At 40.4% G+C, this 25,532-nt stretch overlaps 1 protein-coding gene across 1 annotated transcript in view; it reads left to right on the top strand.

The window, feature by feature from the left end:
* Positions 1 to 25,532, top strand: part of LOC119647649 (titin-like) — a 448,809-nt gene that overhangs the window by 323,288 nt on the left and 99,989 nt on the right. The window contains 2 exon segments of the mRNA XM_038048710.1: positions 11,694 to 11,832; positions 20,507 to 25,411. Coding sequence (XP_037904638.1) covers positions 11,694 to 11,832; positions 20,507 to 25,411 — 5,044 coding nt within the window.

Raw genomic sequence — 25,532 nt, 5'->3', positions numbered from 1 at the left:
AAGGACTGCTGAAAAAGTAACAGTTAACTATTATCAGCAACTCAAAAGCAGCACCGAATCCGCGAGGCTCAGCGAGATTCTGTTCAAGGAACATAAGAGCCTATCCTTTCTTAAAAAGTCGGAAGGCTCCTGGTGAAACCTTAGAGCTGCTGGATCAGACGCACTTTTCCGCCAGCAAAGAGCTGTGCTGAAGACTGTAGAGCGCGTTCTAGACATCCACTTAAGGGCGATTATGCAGAGAACGCCTTTCTAAGTCCCATGATGCCTACCTCAAAGGAAAATCCACTAAAGCTGCTCCCAACGAGGTAATTAGCACCGTTGAACGGTCACTGCAGTACAAGCAATAATATACCCTAGCTGCCTTCTTGGATGTAGAGGGAGCTTTCAACAACGTTAGTACCAACGCCATCAAGAAACCCTTGACCAGTATTGGATTGGAGGGGTATCCTACGCATTGGATTATATCCACGCTAAGAACCAGGAAAATCCAGTCGGATCTGGGAGGCAACCACTTAACCAGAGCTGTAAACAGAAGCACGCCCCAGGGTGGAACCATCTCTCCGGTGCTCTGGTTAATAGTGATGGACGAAATCTTACGAATATTGAACAGCAGCGGGGTGAAGGTAGTATCGTATGCCGACGAATTGGTGATATTAGTGTCAGGGATGTTTCCATCCATTATGAGCGACATCATGGAGGGAGCGTTGCAAAAGGTGTGCCTGTGGGCCGCAAGATACGGACTTGACATAAACTCTACCAAAAGGAAACTGATGCTATTCACCACCAAGCCAAGGATATCTGAATTCCACCCAGCACGGCTGTGGCGCGGCCAATCCTAACGTACGGCTCTATTGTATGCTGGCTTTGAGCAAAAAATACAATAGAACCACATGTGCAGGCGCTACTGGGGCTCTGCATTCCTGCCCGGCAGATGCTCTCAAAGTACTCCTGCATCTTCTCCCTCTAGACCTCCACATTAAATACTTTGTTAAATGCGGCGTGCAGTGCCGTCAAACTATGTAAATCCCGATGCTAGGCAGCAAAATCCTACGGCCACAGTAACATCCTAGACGAAATCTGGGCATTCCACACGGACTATGCCACACGCAAGCTGAACTTCACAAGAAACTTTGCTGTGGACTTTCCAACCAGGGCAGAACAGAAGATCGGCGGCGTGTTGCAAGGTTATGGCACATTATTCTTCACCAATGAATTGCAGGGATTTTCCCCAACGCACACAGTGTAACCGAGTCGTATCGTTTCCCACGTTTCGCCAGTGTATTCGCAGCGGAAGTACTGGCGATATCTTCCGATGGTTGGAGCATGATCCGTGCCACAAGCGTAACATAGCCATTCTGACCGACGCCATCAAGGCGTTGTACTCAGCGACGACATCCTCCAGGCTGGTGGGGCAGTGCAGAAACACACTGTGCCAGAGGCACAGACGCAAATTTTTGTTTTTTTAATTCCGAATAATGAGTTTTTTATTCCTCATATACCGATATTTCAAGGACCAGTTGTCCTCTTCCTCAGACAAAAACTCACTGAAAAGGAGGACAACTGGTTCTCGAAATACCGGTACTATTCGGCATTCAAAAACAAAAAACGTGTCTGTTTTTTTTTTTTCTACACTTTCTGAATTTTATATAGACGGTAGTGAAAACCACCCTTCAATTATATATGTTTAGATCAAGTCCTGCGCTAAATCGTCTTTCCGATTTTCTTGGGTTTCTTTCTGTTCTTTGCATCTGTTCACCCACTATCACATCTTTTTAAAACTACGCCGGAAATGGCTAAGAAATTCCTTATCCAATAACTGATAGTAAAAGCTGAATGCTCGAGAGCACGCACGGACAAATTGGAATACTGCCAAAAGCGCTTTGGCTAACTACAAAACTGTTGCTATTTTTGTTATGCTCCATGGGAACATACACAAACAAGCGAAGAAATTGAAATCCTGCTGTGAAGCATTATGTCATGTGCGACTTTGCGGCATGTGTCTGCGGTTCCCTTAGGAAGCGCTTCATTATTATTAGCTTTCAAATCTCCAATTTCTTTTGTCAGCCATTCCACCCAATGTTGATTCATTATTGGGATTTGATTCCACTATTATTAAATGGTGTGGCCTTTGTAATGCTATTCTATGGACGAGGCCCCAATCATTACTAAAGACCCCCAACGTGTAATACAACTGAATAGATCTCAATTGAACTTCCACACATTGGTACTCACTGGCATCCCGTTTGGAACAATTCGGGAGTTCAGTTTCTTAGACCAGCTAGTAGCTAGTAATAGTAGTTCACCACCATAAGTCCTCCCCCAGACTTGTTAACACTGATGAAGGCAACAAGTGGTTCCCGAAATATCGATATTTGCAAAATATAAATCAACACTAGCGAATTGGAAAAATAAGTTTTTTGGTATTTCTTAGCGCGAATTGCATAACCATACCATCGAAGACGCCTTCTCGCAATTTTTCCACGATCGGTGCAACCCCATAACGATCGCGGATATCCTAATTTCGGATGTGATCGAAACGTGTCCCGCCACTAGTCCAACACAACATCTTCGTCTCCATTATCGGAAGACGCCGTTCATTGTCTTTTATAGTCAGCCAACACTCAGAACCATAGAGGGCGACAGGACGAAGGACATTGCGGTAAATTTTAGATTTGAGATGTCCCTTTAATATCTACTTGTACCTGAGCCTAAACTCCTCGTTTAAGCTGCTAATTTTGAATGAGTGTTGATATTTAAACCTCTCATAACCACCAAATATAATCACCACCTCTAGATCAGAAAAATGCTCAGGACGAAAAGTTTTAAATAGATCTTAAAGTTTTATTATTATTATTCTGTTAAGGGAAAGTCGCACCGCGTCCTTAAAGAACTATTGTGCCCCTGTTACTGGTTCTAGTGTACCTATTCATCACAGTATTTCAAGCCTATAATCGTCAGGAACTTTAGTATGTTCCCTACTTCCAAATCTTTCGGCTTTGTATCTGGTATTAAGCGTTCTCCCAGATCCCTCGATCTACTTTGTACAAGTGCCGAACACTGTCCCAGGGCGTGTATAGAGGTTTCGTCATACTCCTCACAAAACCTGCAAGCAGTGTCCGTAGATATCCCTACATCCCTAGGTCATGGTTCAGCCGACAATGACCAGTGAGAATTCCCACTATGATTCGGAAGTTCCTTTTGGAGATGTTTAAGCAATCCTTTGTGCGCATGGGTTCGTATCCCCCAATAAGCACCCTGGACTGCTCTATCCCCGGTAGGCCCGCCCAGTATAGTTCCCTCAACCGTTTCTCTTCATTTCTCAGAGTCATAGCCATGAAACCGTTTCCGATTCCACAGACGGGTTCTGGCCCGTGTAAAGGCGTCCCTGCTCCCTTCTTGGCCAGTTCGTCCGCTACCTCATTGCCTCCCAACCTAGCATGGTCTGGAACCCAAAGTATCCAGACCTTGTTGGACGAGCTGAGTGTATTCAGTCTCTCAAGGCATTCCCATACCAGTTTAGAATTCCCCTGGTTGGACCTAAGTGCCTTGGCTATCGGTGAGAATAGCTATGTTCTGCCCTCTGTAGTTCCTTTGCAGATTAAAGGAGGCACATTTGTCTATGGCGTATATTTCCGCCTGGAATATGCTAGTGTACCTGCCTATTAGCTCAAAGTACATTTTCCTTGGAGCAATGACACCGGCACCAAGTAATCAGTTGCTTGTTTAAGCCGTATGCCGCAGCCACGTTTTCCCAGTTTTCCTTGTTACTCCAACGTATTTCAAACTTCTTATCGAACTGAAACCTCGTTGTCATGTTATTCCTTGATATCAGTAATTCGAGATATCGCCTAGAAAGAATATCAATCTTCCTTCGATTTAGGCAGCTCCCCGCGTTGGGCATGCCCTCATTGCCCCACTGATACACACGGAAGCCAGCCTTTGGAGCTTATGTACTTCCCTGGCTTGTGTGCTGAGTTCGGTTCTTTCTGCCCAGATTACCGCTCCATAGGTAATCATTGGCCTTACTATTGCAGTATATATCCAAAGTAGTATCTTCCGGCTGCAACCCCATTTTGTTCCTGCTATGGATCTAGAAGTCATCAGAGCCCTCGTCGCTTTCCTACAAGTGTTTCCGACATGTGCCTTCCAGAGTAATTTTTGATCTATCGTAATTCCCAAATATAATATTTTACCTCTGTTTCTCGTTTCACCTCCATATCATGTAATCTTATGGCTCTCAGGTGATCAAGCTTACGCGGGTTGATCCGCAGTTCCACCTTCCTGCACCAGGCACTAATAACCCTTAGTCCAGTTTGAATTCTTTCACATAGGGTGTCTTTATATTTGCCCCTACAGATTAAAACAATGTCGTCCGCGTAACCCTGTACTTGTATTCCAATATTTGTTAACACGTCCAGGAGTTCATCCTCTACCACACTCCATATCAGGGGCGATAGTGCCCCAACCTGTGGATAGCCGTGAGTGGTGTTCATGACAATAGTATTTGTACCTGTCGGTACTTCTATTTCCATACTCTCTAGCATTTTGCCCATTCAGAATGCCAGGGCCACTCCCTTCCGGCTCAGAGCATCTTCTGTCTCTCTGTGCGATGTGTTGTCGAATGCTCCTTCGATATCCAAAAACTCGCACAGTGCAATATCTTTTGTTTCTATGGCATCCTGTAATACCTCTGTCAGCTGATACAGAGCAGTTTCAATTGGCCGTCTTGCCCGGTAAACGTGTTGACAGTGATGTAGGGGATTACTCTTTAGAACGTTAGTTCTAATATAGTTGTCTATGACCTTCTCCACCGTTTTGAGTACGAACGTCCCCAGAGATACCCTGTAATGTTTATTTGAACAGGTCCTCTAGAAACGACCCTGACTCATACGAATAACAAAGCAAACTGGAAGCTGCACGCTTCAGGTATGAAAGGAAACTACTAATCAGGACCTTTCATTTGATACTCCACATGACTATATATATTGAAAAAAAATGTACGCCCCTCTTTTGTATGTATAGGGACTCGCTTTAAATTCGACGTAGATTGATGTAACTCGCTCAAAAACGTTGTCCTGACATCTGGATATACCGAATTAGATATTTAGACTGTCAAAAAATGACATAACAAATTAAAGAAAATAGTTGAGGAGAGCATAATTAGAAGCCACAATAGGTTGGGCCAAGACAATGTATCTAAAAGCTTTCACTATTTGTAAAGTGAACAAAACAAAATTTCAATGACGCTCACATAATTTGTATTTATCTTAATACAAAATGTGGGAAGTTCAAGTTTACAAAAAAGAAACGATAAATAATCGCAACGATCGCATTTGGAATCGAGCCAGTTTTTTGAAAGTATTAATTCAATAACAAGGAAATAACAAATAAAATATGTTTGAAATCGCAAAATTGTATTTTTCGGCACATTAATACATATTTGATGCTCAAAAAAGCAAAAGGAAGAAATTTGGTTCGTATCTAGCCCAAATATTTTGAAAGTAAAACTATTTGAAGTAGTTGCAACCTTCATACCTAATACACAAAAAGGAAACAATTTTTGATACAAGCAAACAATTTTCAACACTTTCGAAATTAAAAGCAAAATCTCAAAAATATTAAAACTTCAAATTAAATCAAAAGAACTTGCCGAAAAATACCATGAACTGAGTGATACGCCATTTTGAAATAAATTGAAAATAGGTACGCAATTATGATGAAATCGATTGAGAAATTAATCTCTTTGAGTATCTGAAAAATAGGTATAAATTGTCTCTATCAAATTGTTCAATTTGCTATATGTCAAAATCTTGAAAGTTTAAGCTTTCATCAAGGAAGATTTTACCAAACAAATTAATTCGCCCACCAGCTGCATTCTAATTTTTTATATGCGATCAACAAAACACCAAAAATATTTGTGAAAGTATCACAAATTCCGTGCATTCATTTTCGAGGGATACTTGACTATTTTTGGAACAGCATCGTCAAGAATGTTAAGATAAGTGGCAGATACAAGAATAGAATATGCATTTGCTGAAAGATACTTCTTTGATTGAATATTTTTATCAAAAAGAACAGATTAAAACTTTGGGGATGAAGATGAATTTCAGTAACATTCTGAATTTCATATAATTCCTTACTGTCGATTTGGGGCCAGAAGATAATCTTTTGCTTGCTTTGAGAAATAAACAGATTTGACGCCATTATGACGTTTATGTGTTCAAATAATGCAGAATGAATAGATTAAATTCTGGTTTCATTTGCGATTCTTTTCGGAATTTTTCAGGTTTCAGACTACTGAATACCTTTTATTCAGATGCACAAAATTCCTTTCAATTATTTTGAGAGGAGATCAGAAATAATTTAAGTATAAAAAACGCTAAGAATGCGAATGGTATTCGGTGGATTGCAGTCATTGCTTCCACATGAGCGAAAAACAACTTTCTTCTATTTTTAAAAATTTATAGCCCTAAGCCGGCCCATTTTTAAACCAGCCCACAAATAAGCAACTTATTTACCAACCAAGTTGCAATTCGTTTACCGCAGACCATACAACCCAACCAGTAACATCATCAAGTTATTAAGCTCTAGTCACAACCCCGTTAGGAAGCATGCATCCAAAAGGGGGTGTAAATTTTCATCACCAAATACAGTCATGTGGGGTATCAAATAAAAGGTTTCGGTTAGTGCTTTCCGAAGCCGGTGTTAGTTTCGACTTAGTTTGTTGGAAAGATGGTGGATGCGAGGGGTTGAAAATGATCATTTATTTCGCGGACCCATTCTCGGAAACTACCCAACCGAAAAATCTGAAACAAAATCAGGAGACTGCCACTATATGGTACTTAAGCTCCAAAATACATTCCCCCTGATATCTGTCCAAATAAAATTAATAATAATACATTACTGTATTTTTTAGTAATTGACTGTAAAACCTTAATTTCATCCTAGAATCATGTAGGAATACAGGCTATAATATAAAACATGATCTTGCCAAGTTTGGTGCAAATTGCACTATTACTAACGAAGTCATAATACGTCAAAATTATCGCTTCCTTGCAGATTCCAGACTTTGAATATCAATATCACGCGAAAGTGGATATTCTCACATAGGTAAAATAGGCATATATTACGTTCTAGGGGACAAATGTCCACTCAAATATTTTTATAAAAGAAATGCACAAAATTTTTATAAAAGAAATGCACAAAAACTTTCATACCTGAAACGTCCAGCTGAACTGTTCGGAAGTATTTGCATTTCACTGAAATCTCATCAGTGGGAAGTTATAGAATGAAACTCGCAATGATAACCAGATGTTCAGTGAAGTGATTTCCTTGTCAGGGGAAAATTACAATAGATTTGGTGCGATTTGTATGGCTTTTTTGTTGGCATCATTAGCACATCGAAATCTATATATTTTGATTCATATTTACCAATACATACTTGGTTAAATTTGTCCTTTAGAGCGCGTTGAAAAAAAATTCTGATGAATTCATCAGGTTATAGCTGTGGCCTTAGATCTTGGAAAATAGAAATCGTAGAACGAGTGATTATTGTGGTTACTTTATCGTAATGATGTTGCAAACCGAGTAACAAACCACGCTCCAGACAATGCAACTTAGCTAACCTTAGGCTCTACCCACAAATAATATTTTTTAGATTTTGTGTAAAACAAAACCTTATTAAAATCAGTTTACTGTCTGTCTGTCTGTCCGTCACACGCATTTTTCTCGGAGATCGTGGCACTGATTGACACCAAATTTGGTGCGGAGTTCGGGGGTCGAAAGTGGTTATTTATTTCACGGAGCCATTCTCAGAAACTGCCCAATCGAAAAGTCTGAAAAAAATCGAGAAGCTGCCAATATAAGGTGGCTAGGCTCCGAAATACCTTCCGTACCGACATCCCTTCAAATAGTATGTTACTATAATTTTCAGTAATTGGCTGCAGAACCCCCCTTAAATTCATCTTAGCACCACGAAATTTTACAGCAAAATTGGCTTGCAATATGGAGCTTAATCCAACCAAGTTTGGTGGAAACCGCACTATTACTAAGTTATAATAGGTCAACGTTGTTACTTCTTTGGAAATTCAAGATTTTCAATGTTAATATCACCCGAAAGTGGATATTCTCGCATAATATATGCGTATATTACGTATTACGTACTAATTCACACCCAAATGTTTTTATAAAGGAAATACACAAAACCTTTCATACCTGAAACGTCCAGCTTCCGGTTTCCCGACTTGTTTTATATTCTTGCAACTATTGCTGCAACTCAACACTGAACAACTGAACTGAACTGAACAACTGAAAACAGGCTTACAACTTCAACAATGTTTGCAACTTGGTTGGTAATCAGATTGCTAGTCTGTAGTCTTCTGGACGCACCTTCATACTATAAGCTCTAGTCGAAAGTTCAGAACCCACATGCAAATTAAAGTGATAGGTTGGGTGATATCCAGATCCATCAAGATTAGTCCAGTCCAATCCAGCTGAAAATCGGGTGCAACCTCCAAATTCTTTCAGTCAAGACCGATTGACATAAAATTTGTCGTAGGGGTAGAGGGTGACGTAAGAAACAAAAATTATATAGCGCGATGTGCGCGCGAATTTTGGGTTATTTGCAAGAAGCCGTTCAAAAACATGCATTCGATGAAAAATGACATGTTTGAACATGGTTAAGTCGAAATCTACGGGGGGGCACATCGGCGCTACAAAACTTTTGTTTTATGCCACCCTCTACCCCTACCCCAAATTTCATGTCAATCGGTCTTGACTGAAAGAATTCGGAAGTTGAAAGCTTTAATGATTGAACTAGACGGAGAAGAGAGCGAAGTTACCCTAAATCCCACCTCCCTAAGTTATCTCGTGCCCGGAGTTTCGTTCCTACGACTGTGGTGAGAATCAAAATTTAACATCGATGACTCTTAATTATCGACAAATGCTTCGAGAATCCAAAGCGACAAAAAGCATGGGTCGATCGTGGACAAGCAACAACCAGAACCAAATTGGTTCGCGGAAAAAGAAATGCTGACTGATTGGTGGGACCAAGCAGGTTTCGTATATTGTGAGCTACAAAAAGCAGGGAAATAATCAACTTGAACGTTTAGTAAAAAAATGGTCAGAATGGACTAGAAGTACGGAAAAGTAATTCCATTGCATGATATTGCATCGCCATATACGACAAAAGCCGTCAAAAATCAGCTGCCAGCTCTTAGCTAGGAAATACTATCCCACCCGGGTTGGCTCCCTCCCTTTATTTTCTTCTCCTTTCTTCGTTCTTCTTCCTACCATTTATTCTCTTCGATGAGGCGTGCACTTACGAATCACTGTAAATTCTTTATCTATTCTTCCAAATCAATTTCATCCCCTTCAAAGTAATCCCCGTCCGATAAAACGTACTTTTGCCAACGCTTTTTCCAGTTCTGGAAAGTTTTCTTTCGGTATAGCCTTCAACACCTTCTTCGATTCGGTTTTTATTTCCATAATCGTGTCAAAACGGCACGAGTTTGCTGAATAGCCAGAAGTCGCACGGAGCCAAATCGGTCTCGTCTCCAGTAACGATGCATTTCAAGTGGTTCTGATAATCAGTCGGTAAAATTTCATACACATCAAGGCGGCGCTTTGTTTCCAAAAAATTGAGCGATTTTGACACCAATCGAGATTTGACGCGTTTGAGACGGAAAACATCCTTCACAATCGTTTGGGCTGAGCCAAATGATATTCCAACACTATCAACGAGGTCTCTAATTGTCAATCGACGATTTTCAAGCACCAAATCTTTGATTGGACGTGCCCCTCGTCAGTAGACGTTGATGGTCGTCCAGAGCGCGGTGCATCTTCAACGCGTTTTAGGCTCGCTTTGGACTCATTGTACCACTTGAAAACATTTTTTGTGCCACAGTTTGATCACCAAAGGCCTTGCGCAACATTTTCAACGTGTCCGCAAAAAAACATTCGTTCCGCAAACAAAATTTGATGCAAGTTCTTTGCTCAACAAAATCACTCATTGTAAAAATCGAAAAGTTCACTTTTGGTTGTTTACAAAAACACGTGTAACTCGGAGATAATTAAACCTTTTGACAAACAGACGCCTGACCGGCCCTTTTTCCGCTTCAGTCAAATTATGGGCAATCAATCTGAAATAAATCTTTCTCACACGTACATATTTATGCAAAATTAATTGCATTCTAGTCTATGATATGCCTAAAGACTCCTCTATCTGTTTGTAAATCACATGCCAATCTTTTTAATCACGCAACGCATCTCTCGAAACAGCAACCGATGTTGCTCAATTCTTACAATATTGATCACTGATTGAGGCACGTCGAAATTCTGCAAATCAATTGTAAATAGTCGTCTCTGATGGTGCTTCATTACCGGAAATTGCATGAAACGATGATCCAAACGTGTCACGACACTAGTCCCACGCAACATTTTCGTCTCCATTACTGCAAGACGCCGTGCATTGTCTTTTATAGTCGGCCAACACTAAGAACCATAGAAACAGCTCGAACGACATTGCGGTAAATTTTAGATTTGAGATTAATTTCATTATCATCACACTTAATGCTGTGCAAGTAATAAACCAACGGGAGCGGGACAACACAAATATGAACACAAACATCCATGACTAACTGAAATTTAAGCCCGAGACATTGAGAGTGAGAGACTAGTGTTCAACCGATTCAGTCATTACACCGTCAGAAGCATTGTATTCCCCCCTTTTCTAGGTAAAAAGCTTAATTTTCAGGTCAGGACGGGCTCCGCTCCTGTCGAGAAATGAGCAAGGGTTTTTGACGCATGTCCAGCCTCAGGACGTATGTAAAGTAGCTCGAGTCGAACAAATGGATGCTTGCACGCTAGATATTGGAACCCTCTCTGAAAAGACAGAGGAGCTTCTATTAATAAGTGGGCTCTATGAAAAACTCCAGGAATATCCCCTATACCGGTACAACATTTAGTACTGCTTGGATAAACCGAAGGCGGTTTTTCAGTCAATTTCTAAAAGTTGGTAATATACTATTAGTATGTTTATTTGAGCAGATATCAGAATGGGACATATTTTATGGTCTAGATTTCATCTAAGCGCACCACCCTGATTTTTTTTCGGATTTTCCGGATTTTTGGGGTGGGTAGTTTCCGCAAATGAGTCCTGTCTCACTTTAAATGCGTATATTTTGACTCCTTACTCGCGCACTTTACAATTCACGCCAAAACTAATATCAGTTCCGAAAAGTACTAACCGAGACCTTTCTTTTGATACTCCACATGACTATATTCGGTGAGAAAAATGTTTACATCCCCCCTTTGCATATACCTTTACCATCTTTAAACTCCAGCTAAATTTATGTCCCTCGTTGTATGCGTGGGATTTCATAGTTCCCATCTGTTCACCAAATTTCGTTCGGATTGGTTTAGCCATTTTGGATTTTAATAAGGTTTTATTTTACAAAAAAATTTAAAAAATTGTGAAAATTAGATAGCAGAATATTTGTACAAGATTAGTTGACCTTGAGAAGTGCATAGTTTGTTTAGAAGCAATGCTTTTTGTATATGTCTGTCAATAAAATAGGGTTTTGTGGCCGCTAGAAAAGTTAAACTAAAGGCGACCTATCCATTTTCCTAAATATATTATATTTTTAATTCGTCTAATACAACAATGCATCTATTTTCTTTTATCTTCAAAACAGATGATTTTTGATGGAAACAGTGCTGTTCTATTGATCGGTTCAACATACGAAGAGGATTCTGGAATCTTTACATGCCGAGTAACCTCATCGGCTGGACAAGTCGAATCATCAGCCAAACTGACGGTCAAAAGTAAGAATTAAAAACTATAAGAAACCGACAAAGATTGATACATGAATGTCCAAGTTTTCAAATTTCATTGAATACTAAATTGACATTATCCACTTTTTGTTGCTTTATTGAAATTAATTTATTTCTTAATTACCTTGTTATTGATTGTGAGTGTTAGATTTATTTATTACGCTGAAATACCACAAAAAAAAACAGTAAATATATTTTAATATTGATAATGATAATGATTATCCAGTTAAGCAATTCCACTGGAAAGTTTAAAAAAAAAAACATAAAACTAGTCGTTATTTGAAGGAATAAAATATGTTTTGGTTACTTTTAGTGTTGATTCCCGGTTTCAAGTAGCTTAAATCAAAATTGATAAAAAACTGAAATGTAAATTGTATAACAATTAAGAATCATATTGCGTATAATTCGAAACCATTTAGCAAACTGACAAAAACCCTACATATTTTCAAGATTAAATAGCTACTACTGCCAAGAAATGTTTCCAATATGATCACTGAATGTTTTTACGAAACGAACTAATCTCAAGAAATGCATATATATATATATAAACGATCTTTTTTCAAAAGGATAGAAAAGTTATTATGTTTACGTTTGATCGGAATGGGAGACAAGTCAACGGTGCGACCGTTCAAACTGAATAAATATAATAACGAAATGAAATGTAAAACGAAAAAAATGAAAACACAATAAAAATATATGTCATTGCATGAAAAGCATAAACGAAAAATATCTGTTTTTAATTTTATTGGTACGAATTAGAGGATATTTTCGAAAACCCAGCAACTGCAAGGTAAAACTACTGAATCGGGGGACGCTCAATCAATAAAACAACCGAGGAGAATGGATTAGCATTTAACAAGTACTTTTTCAAATCAGCACTGACATCAATTGCATACACCTGTAAAAATCTAAATATGATAAAAATCATGAGTATAAAATTTCAATGCACAAGATGAAAGCAAAGATACTATGAAATGACGAATAGATAGCTTCAAAAAGGTGCCGTGTGCAACTTTCATAGCTGATGAAAAAGCAGAGCTGAAAGCAATTCTTGGTCCTCCACGTATTTTCGAACTCCGCTTAGATACCGATAAATTAAAAAGATATCGTCAAAACGAACGAAGCGACTTATTCTATTTTTGAAATTTCTAGAACTTTACTTCAGGCAAGTGCTTCCTTTGTGTGGTACATACTATAAGGCAGCACTACTGAAATGACCAACACCCCATTGCACACGGCCAAGATGCTTTCTAGGTGAAAAAAGCTCTATTCTAGTGGAAAACAGCAAGAAAATCATTTTCTCTTCAGAGATGACTAACAGCTTTGGATTACATTTCTTCAATCTAAATTTGGCGCGCGTTCTGTCGACTCACCCAGCAGCACACCTTTTGACATCAATTTCGGTTTTTTTGGTTTATTCTTGTCCAGCTACAAGAAGTATTCTACAATAAAACACCGACTCCCATGTTTTAATGATATCGTCTTTTATTTATCTTCATCAAATATAATAAATCAGCAGCGGAATGAATGAAAATAGCTTACCGTTTTTTTTTTTAAAAAAAAACAAAAAAAAACATTTTTTTAATAAATTGAAAAATTAAATAGAAATTGAAAAACGATTAATGTGTTTTTAAAAATATATTGAATATAATTCGTTTCTTAAAGACATACAACAAATGCTGCTTTATACATATACATATAAATAAGTATCATATTGGAAATGAATAAAAAAGTAAATATCCAAGTATTAATTGAAATTCAGTGGTCAATAATGTAATGCTAAAGCTTAAGTTCATATAAGCTCCTCCTTTATTGATAGTTATTATTATAAATTATTTATAGATTTTGTAAATGATTTGTCGCATGAGTTTTTATTTGTTTTGAGCCTTCATCACATTTACTAATTTCTTTTAATATTTATCAAACATTTTTGTCACCGCCAAAGCTTTATTTAATACGTTTTATGTCATGTTTTTTTTGTGCTTTTATGATAATCACGTTTTCGTGTTTAATCGAATTTCAAATGAATCTATTTAAAAAAAAATGCTTCGATTTCTGGTAAAACAAAAAAATTTCATCCAATAAATGCTCATGCATCAATTGCGGCAGAAATCGCCGCGTATCTGTGGTTCTTTATTGTTTGTGAAAAGATATTTAAAATTAAAACAAATGCAATGAACAATTTTACACTAAACAAACGGCTTTTTATTTAGCACTTAATAGCTAAACATCATTATTGGAAACTACTTAAATTTATCCACCGATATCCTTTATATCTACAAAAAACCGAATTCAAAAAGATATTCACTTCACGCTTCACCACACTTTCCAACAATTTTCATCTATTTCAAAACTGTTTTCTTTTCCGCGATACGACCGGTGTGAACTCAGGTGTACTACTGAGCGTCTACCCAAAATTTTAATGATGGGACTCCCATCATCCACTCTACGAATTCCCTGACTAAATATACTTTTTTTTTGTACATACCCCAAAACATACCCCCTCCATGGGAGCATAATACAACCGCTCCACTTCAAATAATCTATTTTTAGTCAGACTCTGAGTGGCAAAGTGAATCTAAGTTTAAATATACTTGTATGATTTACACAAGCACCGTAATGAATAGGAATCTAAGACTCGTCATCGGCCGCAATAAATGTCTGATATTATGAGATGAAACAATGTTTACGTTTCAGGGGCTATGAGTAAAGCATGCTAGCTCACCTGAAGGCGTGGTGTCGAAAATAAACGTTGGCGTGGAATATTTCAGAGATTCGTCAAGTTCTTGAACACACCTGCGTAAGTGAAATGCTTTGCACTCCGTTTGAGATGATTCACCAATGCACATTCACTACAGTGAAAATCTATCTGAATCTAGTTTGCTCTTTTTCGAAATTTTGCAGAAACAACCCCTTTACACTTTCTTCTCACCGAAATTTGGCAATGCACTTGAATTCTGAATATAGAAGCCCTTGCCCAGACATGTCTCCGCCAAGGAGATATTTTCCTGACTCAAACTAACTTTAAAATAATAAATTGTACTCAGATATCAGATATGCCCAAAAATCTTTTCGGTTTATTCTGAAACAATTCGTTATGTTCATACTATCTACTCACTGACTTGTCTCAACCTTTCCAAAAATGTTTCCATCCCTCCAGCTCCTCGTTTTAGACCACAGAAAAAAAATCCATAAAATCCATTTCAAAGGTCACTTTCGGCATCAATTTTTAAGGATTTCTGCAAAACAAAACGAGTGACATAAATTTAGATGGAGTTTAAGGGGGGCCAGAAAGGTCTGGAAGTACTGAACATACTAAAATTCCTGACGCTTATAGGCCTACTTGAGATACTATGATCAATAGGTACACTATTACCAATCAAAGGGCACAGTAGTTCTTTAAGGACGCGGTGTGACTTTCCCTTAACAGGATAATAGTAAGAGGGGTTCCCCATACAAGCAAAGGGGGGATTAAATTTTTTTTTTCACCGGATATAGTCATGTTGGGTATCAAATGAAAGATCTCGGTTAGTTTTTTTCTGAAACTGATATTAGTTTTGGCGTGAATTGTAAAGTGTGTGAGTAAGGAGTCAAAATGTACACACTTCAAGTGAAACTAGACTCATTTTCGGAAACTATTCAACCAAAAAATCCGAAAAAAAAATAGGAAAGTGCGCATAGATGAAATCTAGGCCTTAGAATATGTCCAATTCCGATATTTGCTCAAATAAACTTACTAATAGTATATTACCAGCTTTTAGAAATTTACTAAGCAACCCCATCCTAGGACTACCACCGCGCCAGCATAGAGGACCACATTTCGCATACACATGCCAAATTTCATGAAAATCTGGCCATTAATGCCAAAGTTATAGCAGGTCAAATTTATCCATTTCATGCGAATTTCCCGCTTCCTAAGCCATACTAATAAGATGCTAATAATCAATGAGAATAATTAACATTCGAAAGAAATATTAAAATTCCATTCATGAAGAATCTACTGCTCCCCAGCACTTTTTAAGGTTTTTTTTTGCAAAACAAAACCTTATTAAAATCAGTTCAATGTCTGCCTGTCTTGTTTTTTTTTGAGATAAGATGGAAATGTCCAAAAGACGCTGGGCTGGACACACCAGTGTGTGGAATTTTTACCCACTAAAACCACCCTCGACTCCCTCCCTGCCCCGCGCCGCAGAACCACCTTAAGGTATTACATCACGGGGCTGAGTCAGCTCACTCTAGCTTAATCATCTTTCTTCTATACACGGCGTACTTAATCGCGTTTTTCTCCCCTTCTCTGCCTTATGCGGTTTATTTTAGATAGATGCGATCATGCATTTGACCGCATTCACCTTGCCATCTATTTATGTGTTTCTCCCTCTCAGCCTTCTTCGTCTGCGATAAGGGAAAGATTAGCTTCGCATTGTATACGTTTGCCATCTCATCTGCCAAGATCTCAATCGGCATCATTCCAGAGATGACAAATGCTGCATCATCTGAGACAGTCCTGAAGGCAGAGCATACCGTCAGGGCTGTAGACTGCACTCAGTTTGTTAATGTTAACTGACATGCGCAACGCCTCTCTCCAAACTCACATAGAGCATGATTGAGCTCACCACCCTGGCTATAAGCAACCTAGAGGTATGCCGTGGCCCTCCCACGATCGACATCATCCTCGCAAGGGCCATACTAGCAGTGGATGATTTATCGCAAACATACTGTACGTGTTGCTTATAGCTGAGCTGTCTATCACCACCCCCAAGTATTTGATGGTCGGCTTGGAAGTAATGGTATGATTCCCAATTCTAATACAGGCGTAATTCCTCTTCCGGTGCTTAGTGATGAGGACCGCTTCCGTTTTTTCCTCCGCAAGTGTCAAACCAGAGCTCTCTAGCCAACTTTTAACAGCACTGATTGCCTCGCTTGAGTATGACTCAGCATCTTGGAGATGCTTTGCGACAACAACCAGCGCTATGTCGTCAGCGTGACCCATGACTGTGGCTTTCTCCACAAGGGGAGGATTAAGTACATCATTGTACATGATGTTCTATAGTAGTGGGCCCAATAAGGAGCCCTGTGGGACATCTGCGGAAACAACGTACTCCTGTGGTCCGTCATCAGTATCATACCAAAACCTCCGATCTTGTAAATAGCTGTTGACAATAGCTGTAAGATAAGCGAGAATACCAACCTTCGCCACAGATTCCCGTATTAAGCTCCAATTGGCCAAATTAAATACATTTCACACATCCAGGGTCGCTACCGCGCTATATTTGCTGTTACTGCCCTTTCCGTGGATTGCATCATCGGCCAAGCCAGTAACTATTTTGATGGCATCAATGGTTGTCGATCCGAGAGACCTCCCTGGCTCTCAACAACCAGGAGTAATCTATTATAGATTACACGCTCTAGCATTTTGCCCACAATGTCCAAAAGACAAATAGGTCTGTAGGAGCTTGGCTCACCTGGAGGTTTGCCAGCCTTAGGCAGTAACACTAACTTGTGTCGTTTCCATGATCCAGGAAATATCCCCTTCGAACGGCTCAGCGAACATGTCCGGTCTGGATTTCACGGCAAGCATAAGGGCCGTATTCGGCACACCATCCAGACCCGGAGTTTTGTTATCTCCTACCCTAGCGCAGATCTCCAGCAGCTTGTCACTGGTGACTGGCGGTATTGCCGTCACGTTCAGAGGTCGCTAAAAGCTGAATATGCACTCCTCTTGTTGAGGGCACAACCCCTGCATAATTTTTAACAAGAGTGAAGGGCACATGATCTGCGGAGATCTCTGAATCGCCCCATCACGATTCTATAGGCGCTCCCCCACGGGTTTACGTCCACTTCCGAACAGAGTTTCTTAAACCTTTCCCTCTTGCTCCGTTGGATGGTGAGCTTGAGGGTTTTGCAGGCTTCTTATAGACGCGCTCTTTTTGCCCTTGGTCGATTCTGCCTAAAGCTCTCTGACCCGCTCTTCTGGTTTGTTGACAGACTGATCTAAGGCTGGGCAGTTCAGTATTCCACCAGTAGTTTGGTCGTCTACTGGGGAATTAGCAGCTCCTAGGCATGGACGCGTCACACGCTTTGGCAATGCATTGGGCCACATGGACAGCCTTCCCGTAGAGGAGCCTGCTTTATTAGGTTGGTCTAACCACACCTCTATGAAGGTCTGCTCATCCAGAGCTTTAGCAGACCAGCCGGACATTTTTCTCGGTTTCGGGCATGATGGTCTTCTGCCCGGTGACTCCACTCATAGCTCAAAGAAGATTGCCTGGTGATCGCTGTAGGTATAGTCCTTGCTGAGGCACCAGCACATACCACGTGCCAGTGCAAAACTGACAAAAGTTAGATCTACTATTGAGGCAGACCCCCCTTTCTGAAAGGTGTTTACATATCCTTCGTTGGCCGGAATGATATTCAACTGTGCGAAAACGTCTAATAGACTGCGGCCCCTTACATTTGTCTCTCTGCTACCCCACTCACGAGCCCAAACATTGAAGTCACCAGCAATAACCCTTGGACTACGACCCCTTGGGTCGAGAACAAGACTTTCCTCGAATTCGGACAGTTTCAGGCTTGGTGGGGCGTAACAGCTATACACATATACCCCGTTTATTTACGCCCACACACTTGAAGCGCCTTTTTAGAGAAATCTGTTCTCTCAGACGGAAAACAACCCATCTGGTTCAAACCTTCCCGACCGCCAATAACTTCTGCGCTGCGACCACTGGTGATCGCAATGTAGCTGTATTGCCATAGACTTTCCACAAACTCACAATGGACTCTTCGACAAGTTCCCCCAACTCGAACTGTTCCATCAAAGCAGTGCAAATTTCTCCTTTGAATGTCACTTCATCTAGATCCTTGCACTGTATATGGACCTCACGTTTTTGGGTCCATACTGTAACATTCTCCCCAAGTGAATTCTTAACCTGCGTTCGGAAGCCACCAGTTTTCCCCAAGCTGGTTTTGTTTTAGCTCAAACATGAGGTTACTCTTTTGGGTCCTTCGAATCTTGCTGCCTTGATCTTTTAGGTCAGGGTCAGCTTTGATCTTTTCCAGTATCTCCGCGTAGGACAAACTTCCATTGCTGGAGATTACAATCGCTTCTGGGCGAATTCGTACTTTTGTCTTTTTCTTCGCGTTTTTCTTAACTACCTTGGTCCATCCGCCGTTTTCATTCCCCTTGGATTTTGTCGATTCGATTGCCGGAGTTCGCACTTGGGGGACCTGCTTTCTCTCTTCGGTGCTTTTAGTTCTGTTTTTCGGAACTATTTGTATGGCACTTTTCCTCTTAGGCGCCTACTGATTTCCTAGAAGATCCACATCTGGCAGGTTGATCGCAATACGATTAAGTTTTACTTGGGTCACCTGTGACACCGTTAGGGCAACAGATTTCGACTCCTCCTTGGAATTTCGTTTCTCCTGCTACGATTTGTTGTAGAGCACTCTAATAGCTCTCACCATATTTTTTATGGCTTGGTGCAGGTTTTGCTTGTCCTTGTTAAACTACAGCAGCTCCACTATTTTTGCACCAAGCTGTCTGAAGGGTAATTCCCTTGCTTCAGGGCTCTGCTCTCCATGATTCCTAACCAGATTACTAGTTTTAAATAGTCCTTCACATTTGGCATTCATTGATCTTCCTCCGATTTATCTTTTTTGATGTTTGGCATTGGAGGAGATCTCGAAGTTGACGAACTTCTTCTGAATGGATCCTTTTCTTGTCCTGGAGTACATCCTGCTGCTGCTCCTCTTGAATATGTGAGGTCGGTGTTGTTGCTGTTTTCGTCGTCCAGCGATCTGCTTTCAATTCATCCTTCTTCGATTTTGTTACTGGTGTTCTTGGTAGAGTGATAGTTCGCTTGAACATTTCCTTTTCCAAATATACTACGGGACCCCGCTTGCTAACTCCCAAAAACCGCCGGTGCTGGGGTTCCGAGCCCATGCACCGTAAGTTTCCTCCTTCTCTCGTCTTCCATGGTGGTTTTATATTCTGGATATCCTTCCCATAGCCATTTTGGTCCACGTACCAGAGATGAGCAAACACTAGCCCATGCACAGTCAGAAGAAAAAGTGCATGAACACATATTTAGCATCAATAGGTACGCCCCAATCCGCCAACTGGGGTCGCGCCTGATGGGAGAACTGGTCACTCCTCACAGGTCTCTGTCTATCTGTCTTTTTTTTAAGTATGTGGAAATCTGTAAAAGACTCTGGCCTGGGTACGCCAGAGTGTGGGATTTTTACCCAATAAAAACCAACCAATAATATATCTGGAAAGTGGGTGTTTCTGTCAACAGGGGTGTCTTACTTAATGTTGCTCGCACTATTAACTGTTCTGAATTCGCTTTCGCTACTTGTTCCAAAATCTGAGAATGCGGCAATCTCAACGGCAACGCCAAGAAAAGAAAAGAAAATTTCCCTGTTGCCAATGACTTTCTCAGCTAGCCTAGTTCATGCAATACCAGATCTTGGCCTCTAAAACTTAGTTATATAAAGGACTTAATTGGAAGAACACCAACGGATCTCCAGAAGAACATTTGTAAGTGTGTAAAGCCGTGATCATGTGTTTGGCGCAGTTTTCTGCACTTTATCTAAAAAAATGTAAACGGTTTTTAGTGTTTCTTGTAGATTGGAATTTAACAGAAAGTTCAAATATTTATTTCGATTAAATACTCAGCTTATTTACGTTCCACTAATTTTGTTACAGAACGGCATATATCCGCATATCAACTAGATGGTAAGGAAGAAGAAGAAGCAGAATCCTCAAAGGATGAAGGTAGCTCATCTGATGGTCAACAACCAGAAGACAGACGTTATCTTTTGCCGGAAGCCCCAACGCTCGGTCAAAAATCAGGTCAACCAACTCGAGGTCGAACTAAACAGAAAGGACGCAGTAAAAGCTTGCAACCAACGTCTGCCCCTTGGCGAAAAACATCTCGATCAAGACGTGGTCGATCTTTGGATAATGTACGTCGAGGAAAGCAACCGTTCTTCCCAGGTTTCAAGCCGGAACCAATCCCTGTTTGGACCGAAGAAGAAATTCGACTTAAACCAACCCCTATTGAAAAGAAAGAGATCCCTAAGTTGGAAATAGGCAAGGTTTATCTTCGATCAGTGAAACAAGAAAGAAGTCGGGCTATCCTCAGCATAACAGAACAAATTGACGAAATCATTCATGGCAGTCAACCGTCCGCCAAAGAAGTTATTCCATGGAAGGAAATGCGTGAAAAACTGCGGGCTGTCGAAAGAGTTCATAAACAAATCGAGAAATTTGAACTAGATGAAGTACCATTGAAGCCAGTTCCTGGAAAACAGCCAGAACAAACAACAGTTCAACCACAACAGCCTTCTATATCAGGAGTTCTGGGAACAACATCCACCGAAGAGGCTAAATCCATGGAAATTGAACGTCTTAAACATCAAGAGGAAGTATCTATCCTCGAAATAACCCAACAAATCGACGAGCTTATCAATAGACAACAAGCTGAAATTGGTGATAAAATTCCTTGGAAAGCAATGAGGGAACAACTAAAAACTGTCGAACGAGTTCAAAAGAAAATAGAAAAGTTCAAACTTGAAGAAGTAGATTTAAGAACTATTAAAGAAATGAAGGCTGAAGAGGTTTCCTTCCATGAAGGTCTCCAATACACGGAAGACACAGCTTTACTAACTCTTGATAAACAAACTCAGCAAATGCAGAAAGTTTTAACGAAAGGAGTTAGACAAGAGGAAGAGATCGGCCGACTTCAATACACTACAACTGAGGATACAAATCTACTCAAGTTGAGTCAGAGTGAAATTGAAAAGATCAAGCGGCTAAAACAAGAGGAGGCTGTCCATTGGCGCCGCGGTAGGAAACAAGTAGACCAAATCACCGGCGAAGAACAATATCAACAGATCGAAGATGCCAATATTCTCAAAATGAGAGATCAAGAAACTGGTGAAATTCAGAAAGTTGAGCAAGTATCGACATTACGCAAAGAAAAGAGAATAACGACCGATGAGTTTACGCCTCAGCAATATGCTGAAGTTGAAGACATCAACTTACTAAAATTATCTATATCAGAGCGGGAGCAAATAACTCAGCTTAAGAAGGACGAACAACCGGTTCACTGGCGTAAACCAAGAAAACCTGAAGAAACATTTGTTTCGACAGAAGAATCGAGTATGATACAACCAGCTAAACCACAAGAAGAAGTACCAGAGCAACCAGTCTTTTGGAAGCGTGGTAAAAAAGATGTCCAACCTAAACAAGCTGAACAAATTTACACAGAAGAAGATTCAGAGCGCTTAAAATTGACAAAGCAAGAAGAAATTATCGCAAAACAACCAGAAGAGACCCCTGTACCATGGATGAGAGGCAAAAAGCCAAAAGAAACTGTAACTACAACAGAAGAATTGCCTGAAAAACCCAAGCATCCATTCGCTCAAAAACAGAAGAAAGAAGAAGAAAAGCCTGAATATATTGGTTTCAAACTTAAGCCCACACCCAGGGAAACGGTCGTTCAGCAACAAGCTCAAGAAACTCAGCAACTTGTGTCTACTGAGGAAGCGGAATACATCCAACCAATGAAACAAGAAGTAGAGGAGCAGAAATTATTAGAGCAGCCCACTTTACAAGAAGAAAAGCCAGTAGATTGGCGTAAACCACGAGAACCAAAGATTGAGAAACCACAAGCTCCAGAAGCTCAGCAACCTGTATCTACCGAAGAAGCACAATTCATTCAGCCTGCCACTGAAGAAGAAAAACCAGTACATTGGCGGAAACCACGAGAACAAAAGGCTGAAGAGCCTAAAGCGCCACAACCAGAACAACCCACGTCTATTGAAGAAGGACAATTCATACAGCCCACCGCCGAAGAGGAAAAACCAGTACATTGGCGAAAACCACGCGAACAAAAAGTCGAAGAACCTATAGCTCCACAACCGCAGCAACCTGCATCTACCGAAGAAGCACAATTCATAAAACCTGCCCCTGAAGAGGAAAAACCAGTACATTGGCGGAAACCACGAGAACAAAAAGCTGAAGAACCTAGAGCGCCACAACCAGAACAGCCTGTATCTACCGAAGAAGCACAATTCATACAACCTGCCGCCGAAGAGGAAAAACCAGTACATTGGCGAAAATCACGCGAAGAAAAAACTGAACAGCCAGTACCTACCGAAGAGGAAAAACCAACAGATAGTGCAGACGTCAAACAACCGGAACAAATAGCCCCTCAAGCTTGGAGAGGACCCAAAAAGCAAATGGTTGAACAAAAGGAGATGCAAGGGCCTGAAAAGGTAACTCTGAAACCCATACCCAGACAAAAACCGTTACCTGAACCAGAAAAAGTAGAAGAGGTTACATTGAAGCCAGTTCGAAGAGAGAAACCAGAGGAAATTTTACCAGAAAAGGTTGTTGAAGAAAGGCAAGTACAACCAGAAACGGCTAAACCAGAAGAAGCACCACAAATCCCATGGGCCCGTGGAAAGAAAAAGCCAGAGAAACCGAAACCAGAAATGGAAGAATTCCAACCAACTGAAGTTCAGCCATACGTACCAGAGAAACCAGAAGATTTAAGCTTTACCCCAGTACCAGAAACTGTGTCAAAGGACATTCCAGAAAAGCAGGATATTGTCAAAGAACAACCTGAAAAAGATGTTAAGCCACAAACAGAACCAGAAAAATTGCCTTGGCAACGTGGAATAAAGAAAAAACCCACCGAAGAAACGGTTGAAGAAGCTCAATGGCCAACTGGTAAACGCCGTCCTAAAGAAGAAGAGAAGCCAGAACAAGTAGTCTTAAAACCAGTCAGGAGAGAAAAACCAGTTGAACAGCCAAAAGATGAAAAACCGGAAAAAGTTGACAAACTTCATAAGAAACAATTCCCTGAACTGCAAGACGCCGAGAAACCGTCAATGGAGGAATATAAACCTGAGAAACTCGACGAGCTGCAACCTGAGAAAGAAGCTGAACAGCCCGTACCATGGCGAAGAACTCCAAAGGAAAAGCCTACGGAAGAACAACCTGAAGAGAAACAATGGCCTACTGGCAAACGAAAGCCAAAGGAACCAGAACTTCCAGAGACTGTTCAACTTAAACCAATTCCTCGGAAGAAACCTGAGCCGAAACAAGAAGAAGAGAAGCCAAGTGAGTTGGTACCTACCAAACCTGCTCCTGGAGATATTAAGGATTATGAACTACCAGATATTGAGAAACCAGTCTTCAAACCAAAGGAAGAAGTTGAAGAAATTCCCGAAAAAGGAGTCCCATGGCGACGTGGAAAGAAACCCAAACCATCTGAAGAAAAGCCAGTGGAGGAGAAACCAGAAAAACCATTAGAAGAAGAAGCACAGCCAATGCCTGAAGAGGTAACTCAACCTGAGTTGCCGAAAGAGAAGGTTGAGGAGAAAGCCGAGGTACCAGAACAACCTGTTGTTAAAAAATTACCAAAAGGAAGGATTCTTCCTGAAAAACCAGAAGAGGTAAAGGAAGAAATTAAATTGAAACCCATTCCAAGAAAGAAGATGCAACAACCTGAACCGCAAAAGCCAGAAGAAGCAGATATTGCACCAAAGGAAATTGAACAACAACCAGAAGATATACCAGAGGTTGAGAAACCTGAAAAGCCTGCAGAAAAGGTTAAACGTAAGAAGCCAAAACTGCAACAAGAAACTCCATCCGCTGATGAAGTTCCCGAAGAATATGCTGAAGCATTTGTAGATGAAAAACCCGATCTCGAGGAAGTTGAAGTCATTCCTGTTGAAAGTACTAAAGATGTAGCATTAATCGAAGAAGTAGTTGAACATACCGCGGAAGAAAAACTAACGGACGAGTTTGGCGTTGAGAAACAAAAAGCGCATAAGAAGCGAACAAAACGTCTTAAGGAAGCTTCTCTCGATGAGCAACCTGACACTCTAGTTGCCGAACGTATTGAGGAAGTCCAAGTAGTTGAGGAACAGCGCGACCAAGAAATTTCTCAAACTACGATTACACTGAAAAAGTCCGAGGAAAAACGGGAGGAAGTCACTACGCAACCCGAAACCGAGGAGACTGAAGTAGAAGAGTTTAAGAAGGAAATGGAGATGAAGATAACATCGAATATTGTTAAGAAAGAAAAGAAACGGGTTGTAATCGACGACAGTCAACCATTGCCAGAACTTGAATTGATCACAGCCAAACGTGTACAAGAAGGTCTAGATAAAGTTCCTGATGAAGAAATAATCGAGGATGAAACAGTACCAGAAACAGTCCAACAAACTGTTTCCGAAGTTGTTACTATTGAAGAAAAGGAAGTTAAGAAGAAGAAGAAGACAATTGTTAAACCTCCTAAATTCATTGAGAAGCTACAACCGCTCAAATGCGAACCAGAGAAACCTACCATTCTAGAAGCCAAAGTTGAAGGCATTCCATTCCCAGAAGTCAAGTGGTACTTCAACAACACCGAACTTTTTGCCTCTGAAAAGTACGAAATCGTTGTCGTTGAGAATACAGTGAAGTTGAAAATTGCAAAGGTTACACCAGCCGATGTCGGAATTTACACGTGCCAGGCGAAAAATGAAGCCGGTGTTGCAACGACTAGAACGAATATTATTCTAGGTAAGTGGAACCCTTTTATGCCTTTGATATTTCTATTGCATCTAGTCAAAATTCAGTTTTTGTCACTTCAATTGGATTGACCTCAAGTGAAGCAACGCATGTCAATCAGTAACGCCTATAT

Source organism: Hermetia illucens, chromosome 2 (assembly GCF_905115235.1).
Source record: "Hermetia illucens chromosome 2, iHerIll2.2.curated.20191125, whole genome shotgun sequence".
NCBI lineage: Eukaryota > Metazoa > Arthropoda > Insecta > Diptera > Stratiomyidae > Hermetia > Hermetia illucens.
This window is presented reverse-complemented; position numbering and strand designations above follow the sequence as displayed.